The 16,307-nt window shown below is 43.4% G+C and overlaps 1 protein-coding gene across 1 annotated transcript; it reads left to right on the top strand.

The window, feature by feature from the left end:
• Positions 1-11,631: 11,631 nt before the first annotated feature.
• actg1 (actin gamma 1) lies at positions 11,632-16,045 on the top strand. Its single transcript, NM_001292318.1, is given in 6 exon segments — positions 11,632-11,745; positions 13,606-13,736; positions 13,850-14,089; positions 14,366-14,804; positions 15,047-15,228; positions 15,415-16,045. Coding segments are annotated over 5 exon segments (1,131 nt in total). The 5' UTR covers positions 11,632-11,745; positions 13,606-13,610; the 3' UTR covers positions 15,559-16,045.
• Positions 16,046-16,307: the final 262 nt, after the last annotated feature.

The raw sequence follows: 16,307 nt of genomic DNA, 5'->3' as shown, positions 1-16,307 counted from the left end.
CAGTGCTGAGATGGGCGGTGAGATAAGAATGATCCAGCTGCTGCCTTTCTGTCCTGCAAAGGGAGTTAAGAGTTGGAAAAAACAATTGGAGAAGAATCAAGTCATGGCTTCCTCGTTTTTTGTGCAAAAGGAACACACTCTCCAAAAGACCTAAAGATATTGATTGTAAAATTAAGATTACGTAGACAATATTTAAGTGATCTGATCAAAAGGATTTTTAAAAAACGGTATATTTGCCATTGTTACTGTGTAATAGCAGGGTGAAACTGTCAACACTAAAATGAAAAGGATACAGACTAGTTCAGTTGAGGGATTGTATTTATCTTTAAACATTTTACTTTCCTATAAGGGATTTGTTTCCATCTGTTAAGATCTTTTGCAATTTTATTCAGTAAATGCCTAAGGTTGATGTGCACAATGCGATTCAGCCATGGGACAAGTACACCTGCCAAAAGCCAACACTGAAAGGAAAAAAAAATTCCCCAGGACTGGATTGTTGCACAGTTCAGATAGAGGCATCAGGGTTTAATCCGACTGACATTTTTTTTCCATCACAGGTCTCTCGGAAATAGCGACATATCTGCATATGTGGTTAGGTCTCTACAGTAAGAACTTGGCTGTATGGCCTGGGAGAAGTGTTCAGCAAAGGTTGTGAGCTTCTTCCATGTCCCACCAGTTGTTATAGTAAAAAACTGACATTGGGCTATCTGACATTCCCCTCCCAGCCTAACCAATGCCTCAAAGGACCACTTCTCCCCCTGTAAATGGAACATGAGAAATTGCCAAATATTTGACCAAAATACCTTCGGCTTGTAAATATCTGAATTCATAGCACGATTAAATAAAAATCGTAACCTTATTATGCTCTATTTACGTCATACCCCTCACTCGTGTGTTTGTTTTGCTGATGTTTGGTGTCGTTTTACAGGAACTTCTATGGTCTATTGAGCATTATATCTCCTTGAGCATCTGTGAATTTTCCTATGTGTTTAATCCATTTGAAGCAGTAATGGGCAGGCTCTGATTTCCAAGTCGCATTCCTATTTTCCTAACAGCATAGATTAAGTTTCAGCTGTGCTGGAATGAATGGCACACTGCTCAGCCTTGGTCTGCAGCCCAGACTGAGCAGATTGGTTTCTAATGATTATTTCATGTGTGATCTCATGTCATCAGTTTTGCTTAGACACTGCAATCCCTTTTGCTTGGTTTTCCTCCACAACCAAATGTTCATTACCTAGTACCTTTTTAACTTAGGGTGATAATATTAATGATGATAATAATAATAAATAGTAATAATCCTTCCATTTGATGTAGGGCCTCATCGGGTCGGAAGGTCGTTTCAAAGCGCTTCACAGGATTTACTGTGAAATGAAGTGGTATATTTGTAGGCAAACGTGCACAGTCCCATAAACAGCTGTAAAACAAATGACCAATTTTATTTGGGCCAGGACATCGAGGGAAACTCCTTTTTCTTTTTGAATAATAATACAATATAATAGAATTTTGAATATTTTCAAGGGATCTTTACTGGCCACCCGAACAGGAAGATGGGACTTCGGTTTAACATAAATAATGATGATCCTTGCATTTGATAAAGTACCTTATCACATCTTCGAGATGTTTCAAAGCTCTTCACAGAATATACTGTAAAGTCAGTTGATCGTATATTTTTGTGGTGAAAGGTGGCAGCCAATTGCACACAGCAGTGTCCCACAAACAGTCTTGAATTGAGTGACCAAATTATTATTAATTTATTTTTTGAATGGATTATTATCCCAGAAAAGCTATCCGCCAATCAACTAACAATTGGGTTCTTGTCTGCCTGTTCAGATGAATGTTATAGATCCCGTGGCACTATTTGAAAAGAGCAGTGAGTTTCTCCTGACCAGCAAAGTAAAAATTGGTCATTCATTTAATAGCTTTTCTTGGGACATTGCTGTGAGCAAATTGGCTGCCATGTTCCCCTATAAAATACAAATAATATATCCGGTGAACAGCTTTGAGACATGCTCCTGATATGAAAGGTTGTATATCAAATGCAAGGATTATTATTATTTTTAATATTGAGACTTATTACATCTTTTTGACCAAAGTTGGTAATTTGCACTGTTCTGTATGAATTGCCCATTATCAGATATCGCTGTATGTTTGCAAAGGATATCCACTAGTAACTAGGGTTTGACCACCCCTGCACTAGTTAATAGGTTGAAACTGATTTCAGTAGAATGTGCAGCAATAGGTTGTATAATGCCAGAAATATTCAGTTTGTGAACCAATCATCACAAGTAGGCCAAGTCAATTGTTTAATGTTAATATTGAAATCTGATATTTTGTAAAAAAAATAGTATGAGCGTGATTTATATAAATCCTTGGTGTTTACAGGCCTTACTTCAAATTTGTTCTGCCAATTTTTTCTCTTCCAATTTTCTCCCTTCTTTTCCTCCTCCTCCTGTTCCTCTCCAGAAGGGGTTTGACTCCTTTCTCCTTCTTGTTGGGTATGATTGGAAAGCTACTGGTCATCACCCACTGGTACCTTGCTCAAGTGGCCACTGTTCGTGTGAGAAAGTGAGCATTGGCAGGCTGATCGACTATAGGGCCAGCACAGCTGAGCCCCATTCCAGCAGGGGGTCCAGACAGAGATTGGAAGTGGGAAATTTTGGCTGATTTCCCTCCTCCCTAACTCTAGAGCACTGAAGGCCATCTGCTACCATGGTTCAGATCAGCTGATTCAGCACAGAGCAGGGTTTGAACCCCCAACCTTTCTTTCTTTGTTTATTTCCATCTTAAAAGAATTTACTTTTCCCAAGCGCAGTATTGGGCACTCAACACCACGTTGCCAGGTTTCTAAGCCAGTTTCCACAATCAGGTTCGCTTTCCGCTTTTACAACATTTGTTTTCTTCAGGAATTTCCTCATTGACTTACCTGGGGTAGTGAAGAATGCTGTGCTTATTAACCTGGTATATAACTGGTATATAGTGTTTGTGCTATACCATGCCATCACATTTGTGTATGAATGCTCGCCATTTCTACAATACCCTGGTAACAGTATGCTTTGCTAATATGAATGATTTAATGTAAAGCTATTAAAATCCTAGATGAGTGCCTTGCCTACCAGTAGGTGGTTTTAGTAATATAGAATATAAACTAACACAGGAGCTGTGTTAGTTTATATACAACTGTTTGTAAGACATTGCTGTGCACAATTGGCTGCTTCGTTTTACCCACAAATATACAGTCAATTCACCTTACAGTATATTCTGTGTAGTGCTTTGAGATGTCTAGAAGATGTGAAAAGCGCTATATTAAATGCAAGGATTATTATTATTGGATACCATCTCATGAAACTAACTTGTTAGGCAAATACCTAATTATTTATCAACAGGACTGACAGTAGTTCAAAGTAATTTTCTATGCTGTATTAATTATCTTTAACTGAATTATGTTGTCAAAACTATAATTTACTGTTAGACCCAAAAGAAAAAAAAACTTTTCTCAGATCACTGCTCCATCTGCAACAAAGGCTGGTATGGACCCTTTCCTCCTTAATTATCTAAGCAGAAAGATTAACAGCATGGCATTTGTTATGCAGAAATTTCCCTCTTTGGTGTCACCTATTTGGATCACATCGTATCTATCATCTCTGTCTGACATAAGATTTGTTTCTCTCCTCTCCCTCCCCCTCATACTTGTCTCCGGAAGACACTGATGTGCTGGGGTAACTATTCCACAGACACTGCTACTGTGCTAGTGTTATAGTCACTCTTGCACAGTATGCTAACATGCCACTGTCTCACTGATCGCCTCATCTTTTCATCAAACAATGCTTTTAATTTCACCTGTTAAAATGTATGAATGTTACACATACGGTTATCTGCAATGGTGTATATTAAATCAAAGTGTAAATGCAAAGATTATTATTTATCATTATGCAATTGACAATTTTACTATTTTAACGTAATTACTATTTTTTTCGCCTGAGTTTTCAGTCGCCTTTCTTCCCCTCCCCCCTCAGTTTTCTCTCCCCCTGCCCCCAGTTTGGGTACCCAGGCGAGTGTCTGAAGCACTTTGAGGCGTTAAAGGTACTATATAAAAATATATTGTTGTTGTTGTACACAAATGCACCTTTTAAATGTATAGAAATGTGGATCCATGCCTGTACAGAGATTTTTTTTCATTAATTGAAACTTGTGTTTTCCCCCATTGTCTTTAATCCCATAACCCCAGGAAAAAAATGTATTCCAAGAGGAAGGAAATCTATAACCGATCTTATTTCTCCCCAAAGATTAAATCAATCTTTTATAGTGCCATCTAGGGGTTTCTGGGTATATACCTAGTGGCACATTGGCTGCGGGCTCGATCTTTTGTATCCTTGTGCAAACCACGTATTACACATCATGCTAAATCATTGTTAATCTACGTGTACAGATTTATGGGCGCTTAATAATACAACTAATAAAATATATCAGTTGTGAATTAAGGATGCCACCAATTCCCTTTGTTCACATGTCCTTACACATGCCTTACACATGGGTTCATAATAGATCCTAGTTTGAATGCTGAGTTGCTTAATGCGTAGCTTTCTATCCAGAATCTCCTGCAGTAAAGTGCATGTGTATGGATGTTGGAACAAGTCAAAACATTTTTCAAGAATGTCCAATTAATACAAATTATGTAAGCAGAAACAAGCCTCTTCTCTCCCGGCTGAGCCAATAGGAGAAGCCTAGCTCTGGTAGCAATTAGAAATTATAGGAAGAGTTTTTGGTTTGGAGATTTTAAGTTGGGTTTTGTTTTGCGTCTACTTAAAAGTATGTTCACAGCTCGGCATATTCACAGTTACCTCTTCAAACAAACTTCGCCCATTCCTTCTCGTTCCATCAGTAGCTTCTGCTTTTCGTGGCACTTAATAGTCAGCAGATGGTTAGTTCATGGTATTTTATTCATTCTCTTAAGAGAAGAACAAATACTATCATACTTCATTTCCAGTGATGAAAGCATTTCTCTCCCAACAGTTTACAGTTCCAGCTTGTAAAACAGAAATCGTTGCTTGGATATGTTGTGATCAAAGATTTCTTACAAACCAAAACGTCTTGCCAACATTGGCCTTTTATGAAAACTTTGGATAGCAGTGCACTAGGGCAAACATTGTCATTTCTGAAAGTAAAATCTGAAATTCAGATTTTGTTTTTGCTGGCACCCAGTGTTAATAGATCTCAAGACTATTGTACTTTCAATTTGATAAACATTGTAGCTTATGTTGTAATGAATGTGATTAAATGGCCCCTTTTCAAATGTATGAAGATTTGCTGGAAGAAATCTGAAGGTGAAATATTCTCGGTATCTCCATGTGCACTTATGATGAGCTGTACATGGATGAACACTTTCTATAGCTTGTAGGATTCTTGTGAAACTATCTTAGCAAGATAAAGTGATTCCTCCCTGTAACTGTTGTTTGCTTAGTATTGTAACATGTAACAATGCCAGTAAGGCTGCAACCTCACAAATATGGATTTTGAAATCTGACCTGAGTCATGCACAGATTATTGGAATGACATCTCGCAATACAAAAATAAATTTGGACCTCTAACACAGAGACACACACAGACACAGAGATGACAGATACCAGATAGTAAGGCAGACTGGTAGGTAAGCAGGGAGACAGACAACAGATACACATAGAGACAGACACAAGAGAGATGACAGATCCAGAGAATAATTTTAAGTAGTCAGATGAATTATGATCAGACATAAAAGTTTAAATAAAAACTGTGTCACCCCAAACCTCCAAGCAACATCCTCTTTGCAGTGCACATGCTTTGTAATTAAAATATAAACATAAAGTAGTTTCATTTTTCACAATGACTATTGCCTTTCTTTGCCGTGAGAAATGTCAACGCTAAGTTTAATGATATCAATTGAGTTCCTGTTGTCTCACTTGGCAAAGCCACAGCTCAAACTGAAACTGAGCCGTGCAGATCTGAAAGATTCAGTTCAGGTCCCCATTGAAAGCGCTCAGTTTTACCTCAGGCTTCTGAACTGGAATTTTCAGTATTGGTCACCATCTGCTAACCCTACAGGAAGGTGTGGGTATGCGGTTATCAAGTAATTGTAGGATCAACCTCAGTTATTATGGTAATCCATATTGATAAACATTGTGTCAACAAACACTGCCCAGTTTCACAGATGAAGAATGATCCTTTGGGTGAGGCACTAGAGTGTGACTGAGTTCAGAAGAAGCTGTCATTATCATTGTGACATAATTGTAGTAGAAATATGTCTTTTAAAATAGAAATGATGTGAGAACAATAGGGTGGGTATACTGGAAAAATTAAATCAAATGGCCTGAAGGGCTTTCTTCATCCAACATAATCTTGTGATCTTTACATTAGCATACTCCAATACCAATACTATAAACCTGTGTTACATCCTACGTAGTGTAGAGAAGGAAAAGAATATAGGAAACCTAAGACTGCTTCATGCCGCATGAAGTAAATGGCATTTAGAAAATCGAATGTGAAACTCAACCCTTGATAATGGCCGCACAGTAGAGTACCTGACCAGTCAAGAAGACAAAATAGGTTACCGAATCATAATAATAAACCCTACCTTGCACGTTTCACGTCAGTAGGATGTCTCAAATTATTTCAGTTTTTTTTACTATAAGATGTAGTGACTGTGTCTTTTCTAGGCAAAATGACCAGAAGAAGCAGCAACTAACAAAAGGAGACAGAGATCCAGAGGTACAGAATTGTGCATATACAATAAAACATTTTAATGTTTCAATAATCGGATGTGTCCATTTCTGCTGCCTGTGCAATGTGTCAACATGAAATGACTTTCTAGGCATAATTTTTGTTTACTTGTAGGAACATAGGAACAGGAGTAGGCCATTCAGCCCTTCGAGCCTGTTCTGCCATTTAATTAGATCATGGCTGATCTGTACCTCAACTAATCCTTTCAATTCTAATTTCCCGCTTTCTCCACATATCCCGTAATACCCTGATCTACCAAAAATCTATCAACCTCACTCTTGAAAGCGTGGATGGATCCAGCATCCACAGCCTTTTGGGGAAGAGAATTCCCAATTTCTATCACCTTTTGAGTGAAAAAATGCTTCCTGATTTCACTCTTAAATGATCTGGTTCTAATTTTAAGACTGTGGCCCCTTGTTTTGGTTTCCTCACCAGAGGAAATAGCTTCTCTGTATCTATCCTATTGAATCCCTTTATCATCTTAAATAACTCAATCAAATCACCCCTCAACCTTCTAAACTCAAGGGAATACAATCCAAGTTTACACAGCCTTTCCTAGTAACTTAACCCCTTTAGGCCTGGTAACATTCTGGTGAACCTGTGCTGCACTCCCTCCAGGGCCAATATATTTTTCCTGAGGTGTAGTGCCCAAAACTGAATACACTACTCCAGATGGGGTCTGACTAACACTCTATGCAACCTAAGCATCATTTCTTCCCCTTTGTATTCCAGGCCCCTTGAGATAAAAGCCATTCTCAAGGAATGTAGTGAGAATTCTTTGAGAAATTCAGTACAATTCTTTATTTACCTATTTTTTTCTTGTGACCCTAACCAATCAACAACAACAACTTGCATTTATATAGTGCATTTTACGCGGGGCAGCGTCTCGGAGCGCTTAATTATCGTATCAAATGCACCAAGTTGAGAATTATTATTATTGCTTTGGAGGCAGGAGGGGTTTATCTGATGCCTTGCGGTGGATGTAGTGCTTTGAATATCGTTGGGATTACTTTTTTTCTTTCTACGCTTTTCTTTTCCACCTTTCTTTGTATTTAAAAATTTTTAAACAGTGAGGCACAGAAAAGGTGTGTCCAATCCTTAAAATGTCCAAATAAGGTAACAAATAGCTTTGTCTGATGCACGTATCTTAGGTAAACATGTGTGTGTATGGTGCACACCTTCCGAAAGTGGCAAGTGAGCCTTACTAGGGTGTGCGTGGGTGCATACATGGATGTGGCTTATACAGGGGCGACTCCCATCTGTTTTAAAAGGAGTGTCTCAAAAAGCGTGTGCACCACCTATAATAATAATTCTTGCATTTGATATAGCACTTTTCACGATTTCTAGACGTCTCAAAGTGCTTCACGGAATATGCTGTAAAGTGAATTGACTGTATATTTGTGGGCAAAACGCGGCAGCCAATTGCGCACAGCAGTGTCTCACAAACAGTCGTGGCTTGAAAATGACCAATTTATTATTGTTTTGTTTTGGATGGATTATTATCATAGAATCATACAGCACAAAAAGAGGCCATTCGGCCCATTGAGTTTGTGCCGGCTCTTAGACATGTGGAATAAGGAAACTTGCCCAAGGTTTTTCCCCAAAGGTAAATAGATCATTCTTGCAACAATCCCTCTGTCTGCCGTGCCCATACTCAGCTTTCAGGGCCAGCATTTCTTGGGGGGAAAAAAAGGAACATGAATTTAAATGGGTTAGGAATAATTTGCACATGGCAAAAAAAAAAGCAACTACAATCACTGTAGACGCCCGCAATCACTGAGAAATAAATTGGAGAAATAAATTGCTTTCGCAAATTATTTCAGGGATTCTGAAATGTTGCATTCTCTCCCAATGTTCTTCTTAACATTTGTGTAACACATGAAAGGGAACTGGTGCACAGTCTGCCACCACTCCCGGGGGGTATTGAACTGAAATGTGATAGCTGTGAATATGGGTTAATAATAATAATAATCCTTGCATTTGATATAGCCCTTTTCACGTCGGGAGGACGTCCCAAAGCGCTTCCCAGAACACACTGTAAAGTGAATTGCCTGTATATTTATGGGCGAACGCGGCAGCCAATTGCGCACAGCAATGTCCCACAAACAGTCGTGGATTGAAAATGACCAATTTATTATTGTTCTTGTTTTTTTGGAGGGATTATTATTAGGCTCTGTGTAGAGTAAGGAAACTTGCCCAAGGTTTCGCCCTCTGCCTGGAATTGAACTCGGGTCTCTCGCTTGCAAAGCGAGTGCTCTAACCGATGCCTTGGAGTCCTCTGAACTCCTCTCCCTCTGTCCTTCAACCCTCACCGACCCATCTTCTCCTCTCTCCCTCCTCCACACTACCCTCTCCTCCACACTCGATACTCTTGCCCCCATCACTTCCCGCACTGTCTCCTACTCCCGCTCCTCCCCCTGGTACACCACCCACCTCCACTCACTGAAAAGCCAGGTGCGGGCTGCTGAACGCACCTGTGTCAAATCTGGCCTAACGGTCCACCGACAAATCTGTCTGGACCTCCTCAAAATTTACCGCTCCACTCTCGGCCAAGTCGTCCTTCTACTCCAGGATAATCCTGGAGGCGAAGAACAACCCCAGGCTACTGTTTTCCACCACAACCCGACTCCTCCGTCCCCCCGCCACCCCGCGCAGGTCATCTCCTCCAACCTTCACTGCGAGGAGATGCTGGATTTCCTTGAATCCAAGATCAAGGGAATTCGCTCCGCGGTCACTTCCCCTCCAACATCCACCAACCCCCCACCCCTCACTCCCACACTCCGACTGCTACCCATCCTCCCCTACTCACTTTTGTACCCGTTTCCCCACCCTCTGTCACCAAACTCATCCTATCCCTGAAACCAACCACCTGCTCCCTTCCACCCATTCTCTTTTCGAACCCCTTCAGTCAGGTTTCCGTGCTGCCCATAGCACAGAAACTGCCCTGGTCAAGGTCACCAATGATATCCTGACCATCTGTGACCAGGGCTCCCTCTGCCTCCTCGTCCTCCTCGACCTATCGGCAGCATTCGATACGGTCGACCACGCTATCCTACTCCACCGCTTGTCCTCCCACCTCAACCTTCAAGGCACTGTCCTTGAGTGGTTTAGGTCGTACCTTTCTCACCGTCTTCACTTTGTCTCGACGAATGGCTTCTCCTCCACCCCCCGTACTGTCTCATGTGGTGTCCCTCAGGGCTCTGTCCTCGGTCCCCTCCTCTTCACCCTCTATATGCTCCCCCTCGGTGACATCATCCGCAGACATGGAGTTAACTTCCACATGTATGCGGATGACACCCAACTCTACCTTTCCTCCTCTACTCTCAACTCCACGACCCCCGATGTCCTGACAGCCTGCCTGTCCGACATCGAGTCTTGGACGAGAGACAACTTTCTTCAGCTCAACGTGCGAAAAACCGAGGCCCTCCTGATTGGCTCGCGTCAGCGCCTCCGCACCTCAGGCGCCGACACCATCAGCATCCAAGGCTGCACTCTCCACCTCTCAAAGCCAGTCAGGAACCTCGGCGTTTTGTTCGACCCTGAGCTGTCCTTTCTCCCTCACATCCGCACCACAACTGGCACTGCCTTCCATCACCTCCGGAACATCGCCAGACTACGGCATTACCTCACCCCTCACGCTGCTGAAACCCTGGTTCACACCTTTGTCACCTCAAGGCTGGACTATGGGAACTCTCTCCTCGCCGGCCTTCCCGCCACCTCCCTCCACAAGCTGCAGGTCATTCAGAACTCTGCAGCTCGTGTACTGTCCCGCACCAGGCTTCGGGACCACATCACTCCCACCCTCGCTCGCCTCCACTGGCTCCCCATCCCCCAGAGGATTGATTTCAAGATCCTCATCCTCACCTACAAGGCCATTCACGGCCTTGCTCCCTCCTACCTCTCCGACCTACCATCCCCCTACCTACCTGCCCGTACCCTCCGTTCCTCCGGCTCCGGTCTGATCCACGTCCCCCGCCCCAATCGCCCTACCATCGGTGGCCGGGCCTTCAGCCTCTCAACCCCGAGGCTCTGGAACTCCATCCCCCAGTGCCTTCGCCGCTTCCTCCCTCTCCTCCTTCAAGGCCAGTCTCAAGACCTTTCTCTTTGACCGAGCCTTCAGCTCCCCTCTCGACTCTCTTCCCCCTCCTCGCTCCCTCCCTTCCCTCCCCTCACCCTGACCATTTCCCCCCAATGCTCGGGTCCTGACCCAACTGTGCAGCGCCTCGGGACGTCCTCCTGACGTGAAAGGCGCTCTATAAATGGAATCTTGTTGTTGTTGTTGTTGCTCTAACCACTGAGCTACAGGACTCCAACTGAGGGTCATAGGTCCAGGGCTCCCAATCTGGTCATGAGGCCCCAGAACCTGTTTGCGTCAACGCTGCCACGTTTAAACACACGCGAAAGCGCATGGCATATTCAGAGGCCGGGGTCCCATGCCTATCCGGTCCTCGCCTCCCTCAGGTTAGGACGCGGCGGTATTGCGTATTCGCATTGCGGGGCCCAGTATATGCCGTTGAAGGGAGGGAAGGGGTGTGTGTGGGGGGGGGGGGAACAGAGGGGAGGGGCGAGTCACGTGTCGCGGCGCGCCCTTCCGTGCGCAGTCTGGGGTGGGGTGGGGTGGGGGGGGTGTGGTGAAAAGGGAGCGTGTGGCGGACCTGCGGCGGCGGTCTCGGCCAATGACGTGGCGCCTCGGTGAAAAGATGCCCGTACATGGGCATTGGTGTGTGTGTGTGTGTGCGTGTGTGCGCGCGCGCGCGCGCGGTGTGATGTGCGGCGCGCCCCCACGGCGCGTGCGCGCGCGCGGATTTGCGCGCGCAGCCCGGCCGGCCGGGCGGGGGCGGGGCCAGGGCTGTTTGCATTAGAGTGCGAGGCGCGAGCGCTAACGGTCGCAGTCGCTCGGGACAACGCGAGGTTGAGGACGCTCGAGACACACACACAGAGCGAGAGAGAGAGACACAGCGCTCGCGCAGAGGCCGGTGTGAGACCAACAGACAGGTAAACAGTGACAACAGCCATCAAACCCCCTGCGTTTGACATAGCGCCTCACCGCGTCTTCCGAGACGTTCCACGGCTCCCACCGCGGAGCTGTAAAACTGTGAAGCGCATTGACTGTGGTGGGCACCGGGGGCGCCATCTTCGGTACCCGGAGTCCCTCACCGGCTCCGCCTCTTCGGCTCCGCTGGCGCCCCATCGCCGAAGCGAGCGGATGGACTTCGAGATCCTCGGGGGCTGGTGTTCAAATCCCTTCGCTCTCTTGTCGCCTCCCTTCCCTCTCCCTCCCTCACCCGCACCCACCAACCCGCTCGACCGGGGACCGGCCTCCTGAGGCTCACCCCCCCCCCCCTTCTGCCCCCACCGTTGTTGTTGTTGTTGTTGTTGTGGTTGACAGCGAGAGAGGCACCAGTCTCTGCAGTGCGGTTGTGGGGCAACTTATTAGTTACTTTCCAACCTTCGTATTTTAATGTTCTTTTTTTTAAAAAAAAGGCATATAGAAAAGGTGATTTTCCCCCCCCCCACCCCCACCCCCTGAGGTGATGGTTTGTGGTGGAGGAAGGGAAGGGGGTGAGAGGAGGGGAGGGCAAGGTGGATGGTTCCTTTGTGTGTGTGTGTGTGCATTTGCTTTTTATTTGCCTGTATCGGTGAATTTGCGGGGGTTTTGAAGAAAAAGAGGCTTTCATCTTTTATTTAAGTCGTTTATTAACTGATAATAATAGTAATATTAACTGATGGTGAGGAAGGAAAGAGTAAGAAGGAGGCGGGGGGGAAGAAAGGTGGCGTTACGGCGTATTTTGTCCGCAAAACATACAGACAATTCACTTTATAGAAGTGTCTTGAGATGTCTGGAAGAAGTGATACGGTGCTGTATCAAATGCAAGGATTATTATTTCTTACCTTGAGGTTTTTTTTGTGTGTGTAAGAAAATTGTCTTAAAGTGGTGGGTGGAGACTTGGGTCGGATGGGATGGGGGAGAGGAGATAGACGTGTGCCATGGAAGGGATGGAGTGTTGTAAGTCGAATAGTAACAGCAGAGATGTTGGTCCAGCTGCTGAAATGATGGCTAATGTGGGTGATGGTGAGAGATGGGAGTGGTGGACGAGGGTACTGCGAGTTGCTAATGAGAATGCAAGTGGTAGATCTGTCTTCTTCGTTCAGGCTGGTTATTTATCCACCCTGGCTGACTTCGCTGCCATTCACAAAAACCTGATCAAGTGTCCTGTGTGGCTTCACATTTTCCTCCGCATTTGCCTTTGCAGCTGGTCTTACAGATAATCCATCCAGACCTACATGTAGATTGACATTAAAAATGCAATAGTTGAGCAGCTGATGATCACTCTTTGAATGATGGAAGCCTTTTTTTAAAAAAAATTGGAGCACTTATCCCTGAGGGGAGTTGGGTGGGGCTGAGAATGTCTTAAAAGTCTTCTAGGCTGACTGACTGAAAGGAGTAAGGAGAGGGGGTGTGTGGTTATCATCAACCGGAAAATTAGATGCTTTAGATTGATTCAGTAATCTCCATTGTGTGCTTTTTCGCTACTGAATCAAAGTGGACTGGATTTCTATGCCTTGTGAGAGTAATGTTTTCTGCTAGGGTTACAAATGTTCCTTTATTCCTGGGACTCACTTGAATTTAACAGCAATTGCACTGTAGAATGTTTTTTTAAAATCCAAAACAGGTGGGCAAAGGTCTAATTGAATGAGTCTGTACAGTGAATAGAGTTCCTGGATTCTTTCTAAGATAAAGCAAGAATGAAGTGTCTGTTTTAGGATTGCATGCCGGTTTTGCATGTTTCAAAGAGTAATAAATACTACACTTGAAGATGCAAGCTGATTTTTTTTTCCCCCCTTCACTTTCAGTAAAAATGGCAGATGAAGATATTGCAGCACTTGTCGTTGACAATGGTTCTGGTATGTGCAAAGCTGGCTTTGCTGGAGATGATGCTCCCCGTGCCGTGTTTCCTTCCATTGTTGGGCGTCCAAGACACCAGGTATGTTTTAGAAATGTTTAGTTACATTTGTACAGACATTTTGGAGCTTCTCAATATATTTCAATACTCGAATTTAATGGACACACCCAGTAATTACTGCCTGTTCTCCCTAGGGTGTCATGGTTGGAATGGGTCAAAAGGACAGTTATGTAGGTGATGAAGCTCAAAGCAAGAGGGGTATTCTGACCCTGAAATACCCTATTGAACACGGTATTGTCACCAACTGGGATGATATGGAGAAGATTTGGCACCATACCTTTTACAATGAACTTCGTGTTGCACCAGAAGAACACCCTGTCCTGCTCACCGAAGCACCCCTGAACCCCAAAGCCAACAGAGAAAAGATGACCCAGGTAAGTTCTTTCAAAAAGCTTCTCGTACAAATGCAGTCACATACTTTTTTTTAAATCTTCCTGAAATTAATGATTGTTTCAATATTTCAGGATGTTCTTCTGCTTCGCATTTCCCCCTCTGACGTCTCCAGGTTTCTTTACTTTCTCCTTCATCTTTTTGTGTTTTCTGCCTGTCATCCTGTTTTTCCATCATTCGTCTGCATGCAAGCATGTTATTGCACGTTCCCGCTGTAGGAAATTTGATTCATGACTTAAAATATTTTCTTTTCCTCTTAGATAATGTTTGAGACCTTCAACACTCCAGCCATGTATGTTGCCATCCAGGCAGTACTGTCCCTGTATGCCTCTGGTCGTACCACTGGTATTGTTATGGACTCTGGTGATGGTGTTTCTCACACTGTGCCAATTTATGAGGGTTATGCACTACCCCACGCCATCCTGCGTCTGGATATGGCTGGTCGTGACCTGACAGACTACCTCATGAAGATTTTGACTGAACGAGGCTACTCATTCACCACTACAGCAGAAAGGGAAATTGTTCGTGACATCAAGGAAAAACTGTGCTACGTCGGACTGGAGTTTGAGCAAGAAATGGCCACTGCTGCTTCCTCCTCTTCTCTGGAGAAGAGCTATGAGCTTCCTGATGGGCAGGTCATCACTATTGGAAATGAGCGGTTCAGATGTCCTGAGGCTCTCTTCCAGCCTTCTTTCTTGGGTGAGTGCAAACCTGCTATAAATTGGCTTAATTAATCTAGCTTTCATGTATGTTAACTAAATTCATCTGATCTGGAAATGTTGTTTTAAATCTATCCTGAATACACATTAATGCTACTAATATTAATCAAAAGTAATCCCAGCTCCCAAATAACTTTCCTTTGTCAAGATGGCTGAACTTTGTTGGTGATCACATCTGTTAGTTTAAAGTAAATCTCAATGTATAAATTGCTCATCTTCAAGGTATGGAATCGTGTGGTATCCACGAGACTACATACCACTCCATCATGAAGTGTGATGTCGACATCCGTAAAGATCTGTATGCCAACACAGTGCTGTCTGGCGGTACCACCATGTACCCTGGGATTGCTGACAGGATGCAGAAAGAAATCACATCCCTTGCACCCAGTACCATGAAAGTTAAGGTGAGTCTAGTAAAACTTGTTATCAACATCTTAACGTTTTTCTCCAAACCGAGTAAAAGTGCTTGCAATTGTTTTACTATATATAATGTATATACTATATACACAAAATATGCAGTCAATTCACTTTTCAGTATTTTCTGTGATGCAAGGATTATTATTAAGATTTGACATTCAATCTTTCCTCAGATTATTGCACCGCCAGAGCGTAAATACTCTGTCTGGATCGGAGGTTCCATCTTGGCTTCCCTGTCCACCTTCCAGCAGATGTGGATCAGCAAGCAAGAATATGATGAGTCTGGCCCATCCATTGTGCACCGTAAATGCTTCTAAATGGACTGCAAGCGGATGCGTAGCATTTGCTGCATGACTTTGAGAGGAAAAACACTTGCACAGGCAAATGCACATCATTCTAGCCTCAAACTGGAAAAAAAGCCTACATAAATATCCCTTCTGAAAGCTAGTATGACGTGTTCAAGAGGAGCACTGTTGGATTGTATTACATAAGTCCTTTTCTGTCTTGCCACTTGTTCTTACAGGGCTTGAAACGTCTCTCATTCAGGCCTTGAATCTTGATCCTATTGTTTCCCAGTAATTTTATGGGGCTGAAACTTTGAGTTGCAGAAGTGTTGCATTTACACCTGTAAATTTATGCATCAAGTTCATTTATGTAAGTTTCTTTTTTGTATGTTGCCTTAATGTTAATTTTCACATGATCGTAGAAACCCCAAATTTGTAAGTCATCTGGATGTTGAAAATTGTATTACCCCAACTGACATCTTACTTTTGAGGGAAAAGATTATTAAAGAATAAATAAGCTACAAAAATGTACTATTTGGTTTGTTAGCTGGAGCTATATGTGGTAATGCTATGACTACTCATGGCAACAATTCAAAAGTCAACTATGTGATAAGGTGCTATAACAAATGCAACAATTATTATTACGACTCACTTTGTTGAAAGGGATTTTTCTATAAATGGACTATTTATAGGATCCTTGTGTATATAGTATAAGACTCAAATCAATGCACAAAATAGTTAACTCCACATATAGCAGGGATTAAGACTTTTTCATTGTACAT

Source organism: Callorhinchus milii, unplaced genomic scaffold (assembly GCF_018977255.1).
Source record: "Callorhinchus milii isolate IMCB2004 unplaced genomic scaffold, IMCB_Cmil_1.0 Scaffold20, whole genome shotgun sequence".
Taxonomy (NCBI): Eukaryota; Metazoa; Chordata; class Chondrichthyes; order Chimaeriformes; family Callorhinchidae; genus Callorhinchus; species Callorhinchus milii.
Note: the sequence above shows the minus strand (reverse complement) of the source record. Positions and strands in the feature narration are given on the sequence as shown.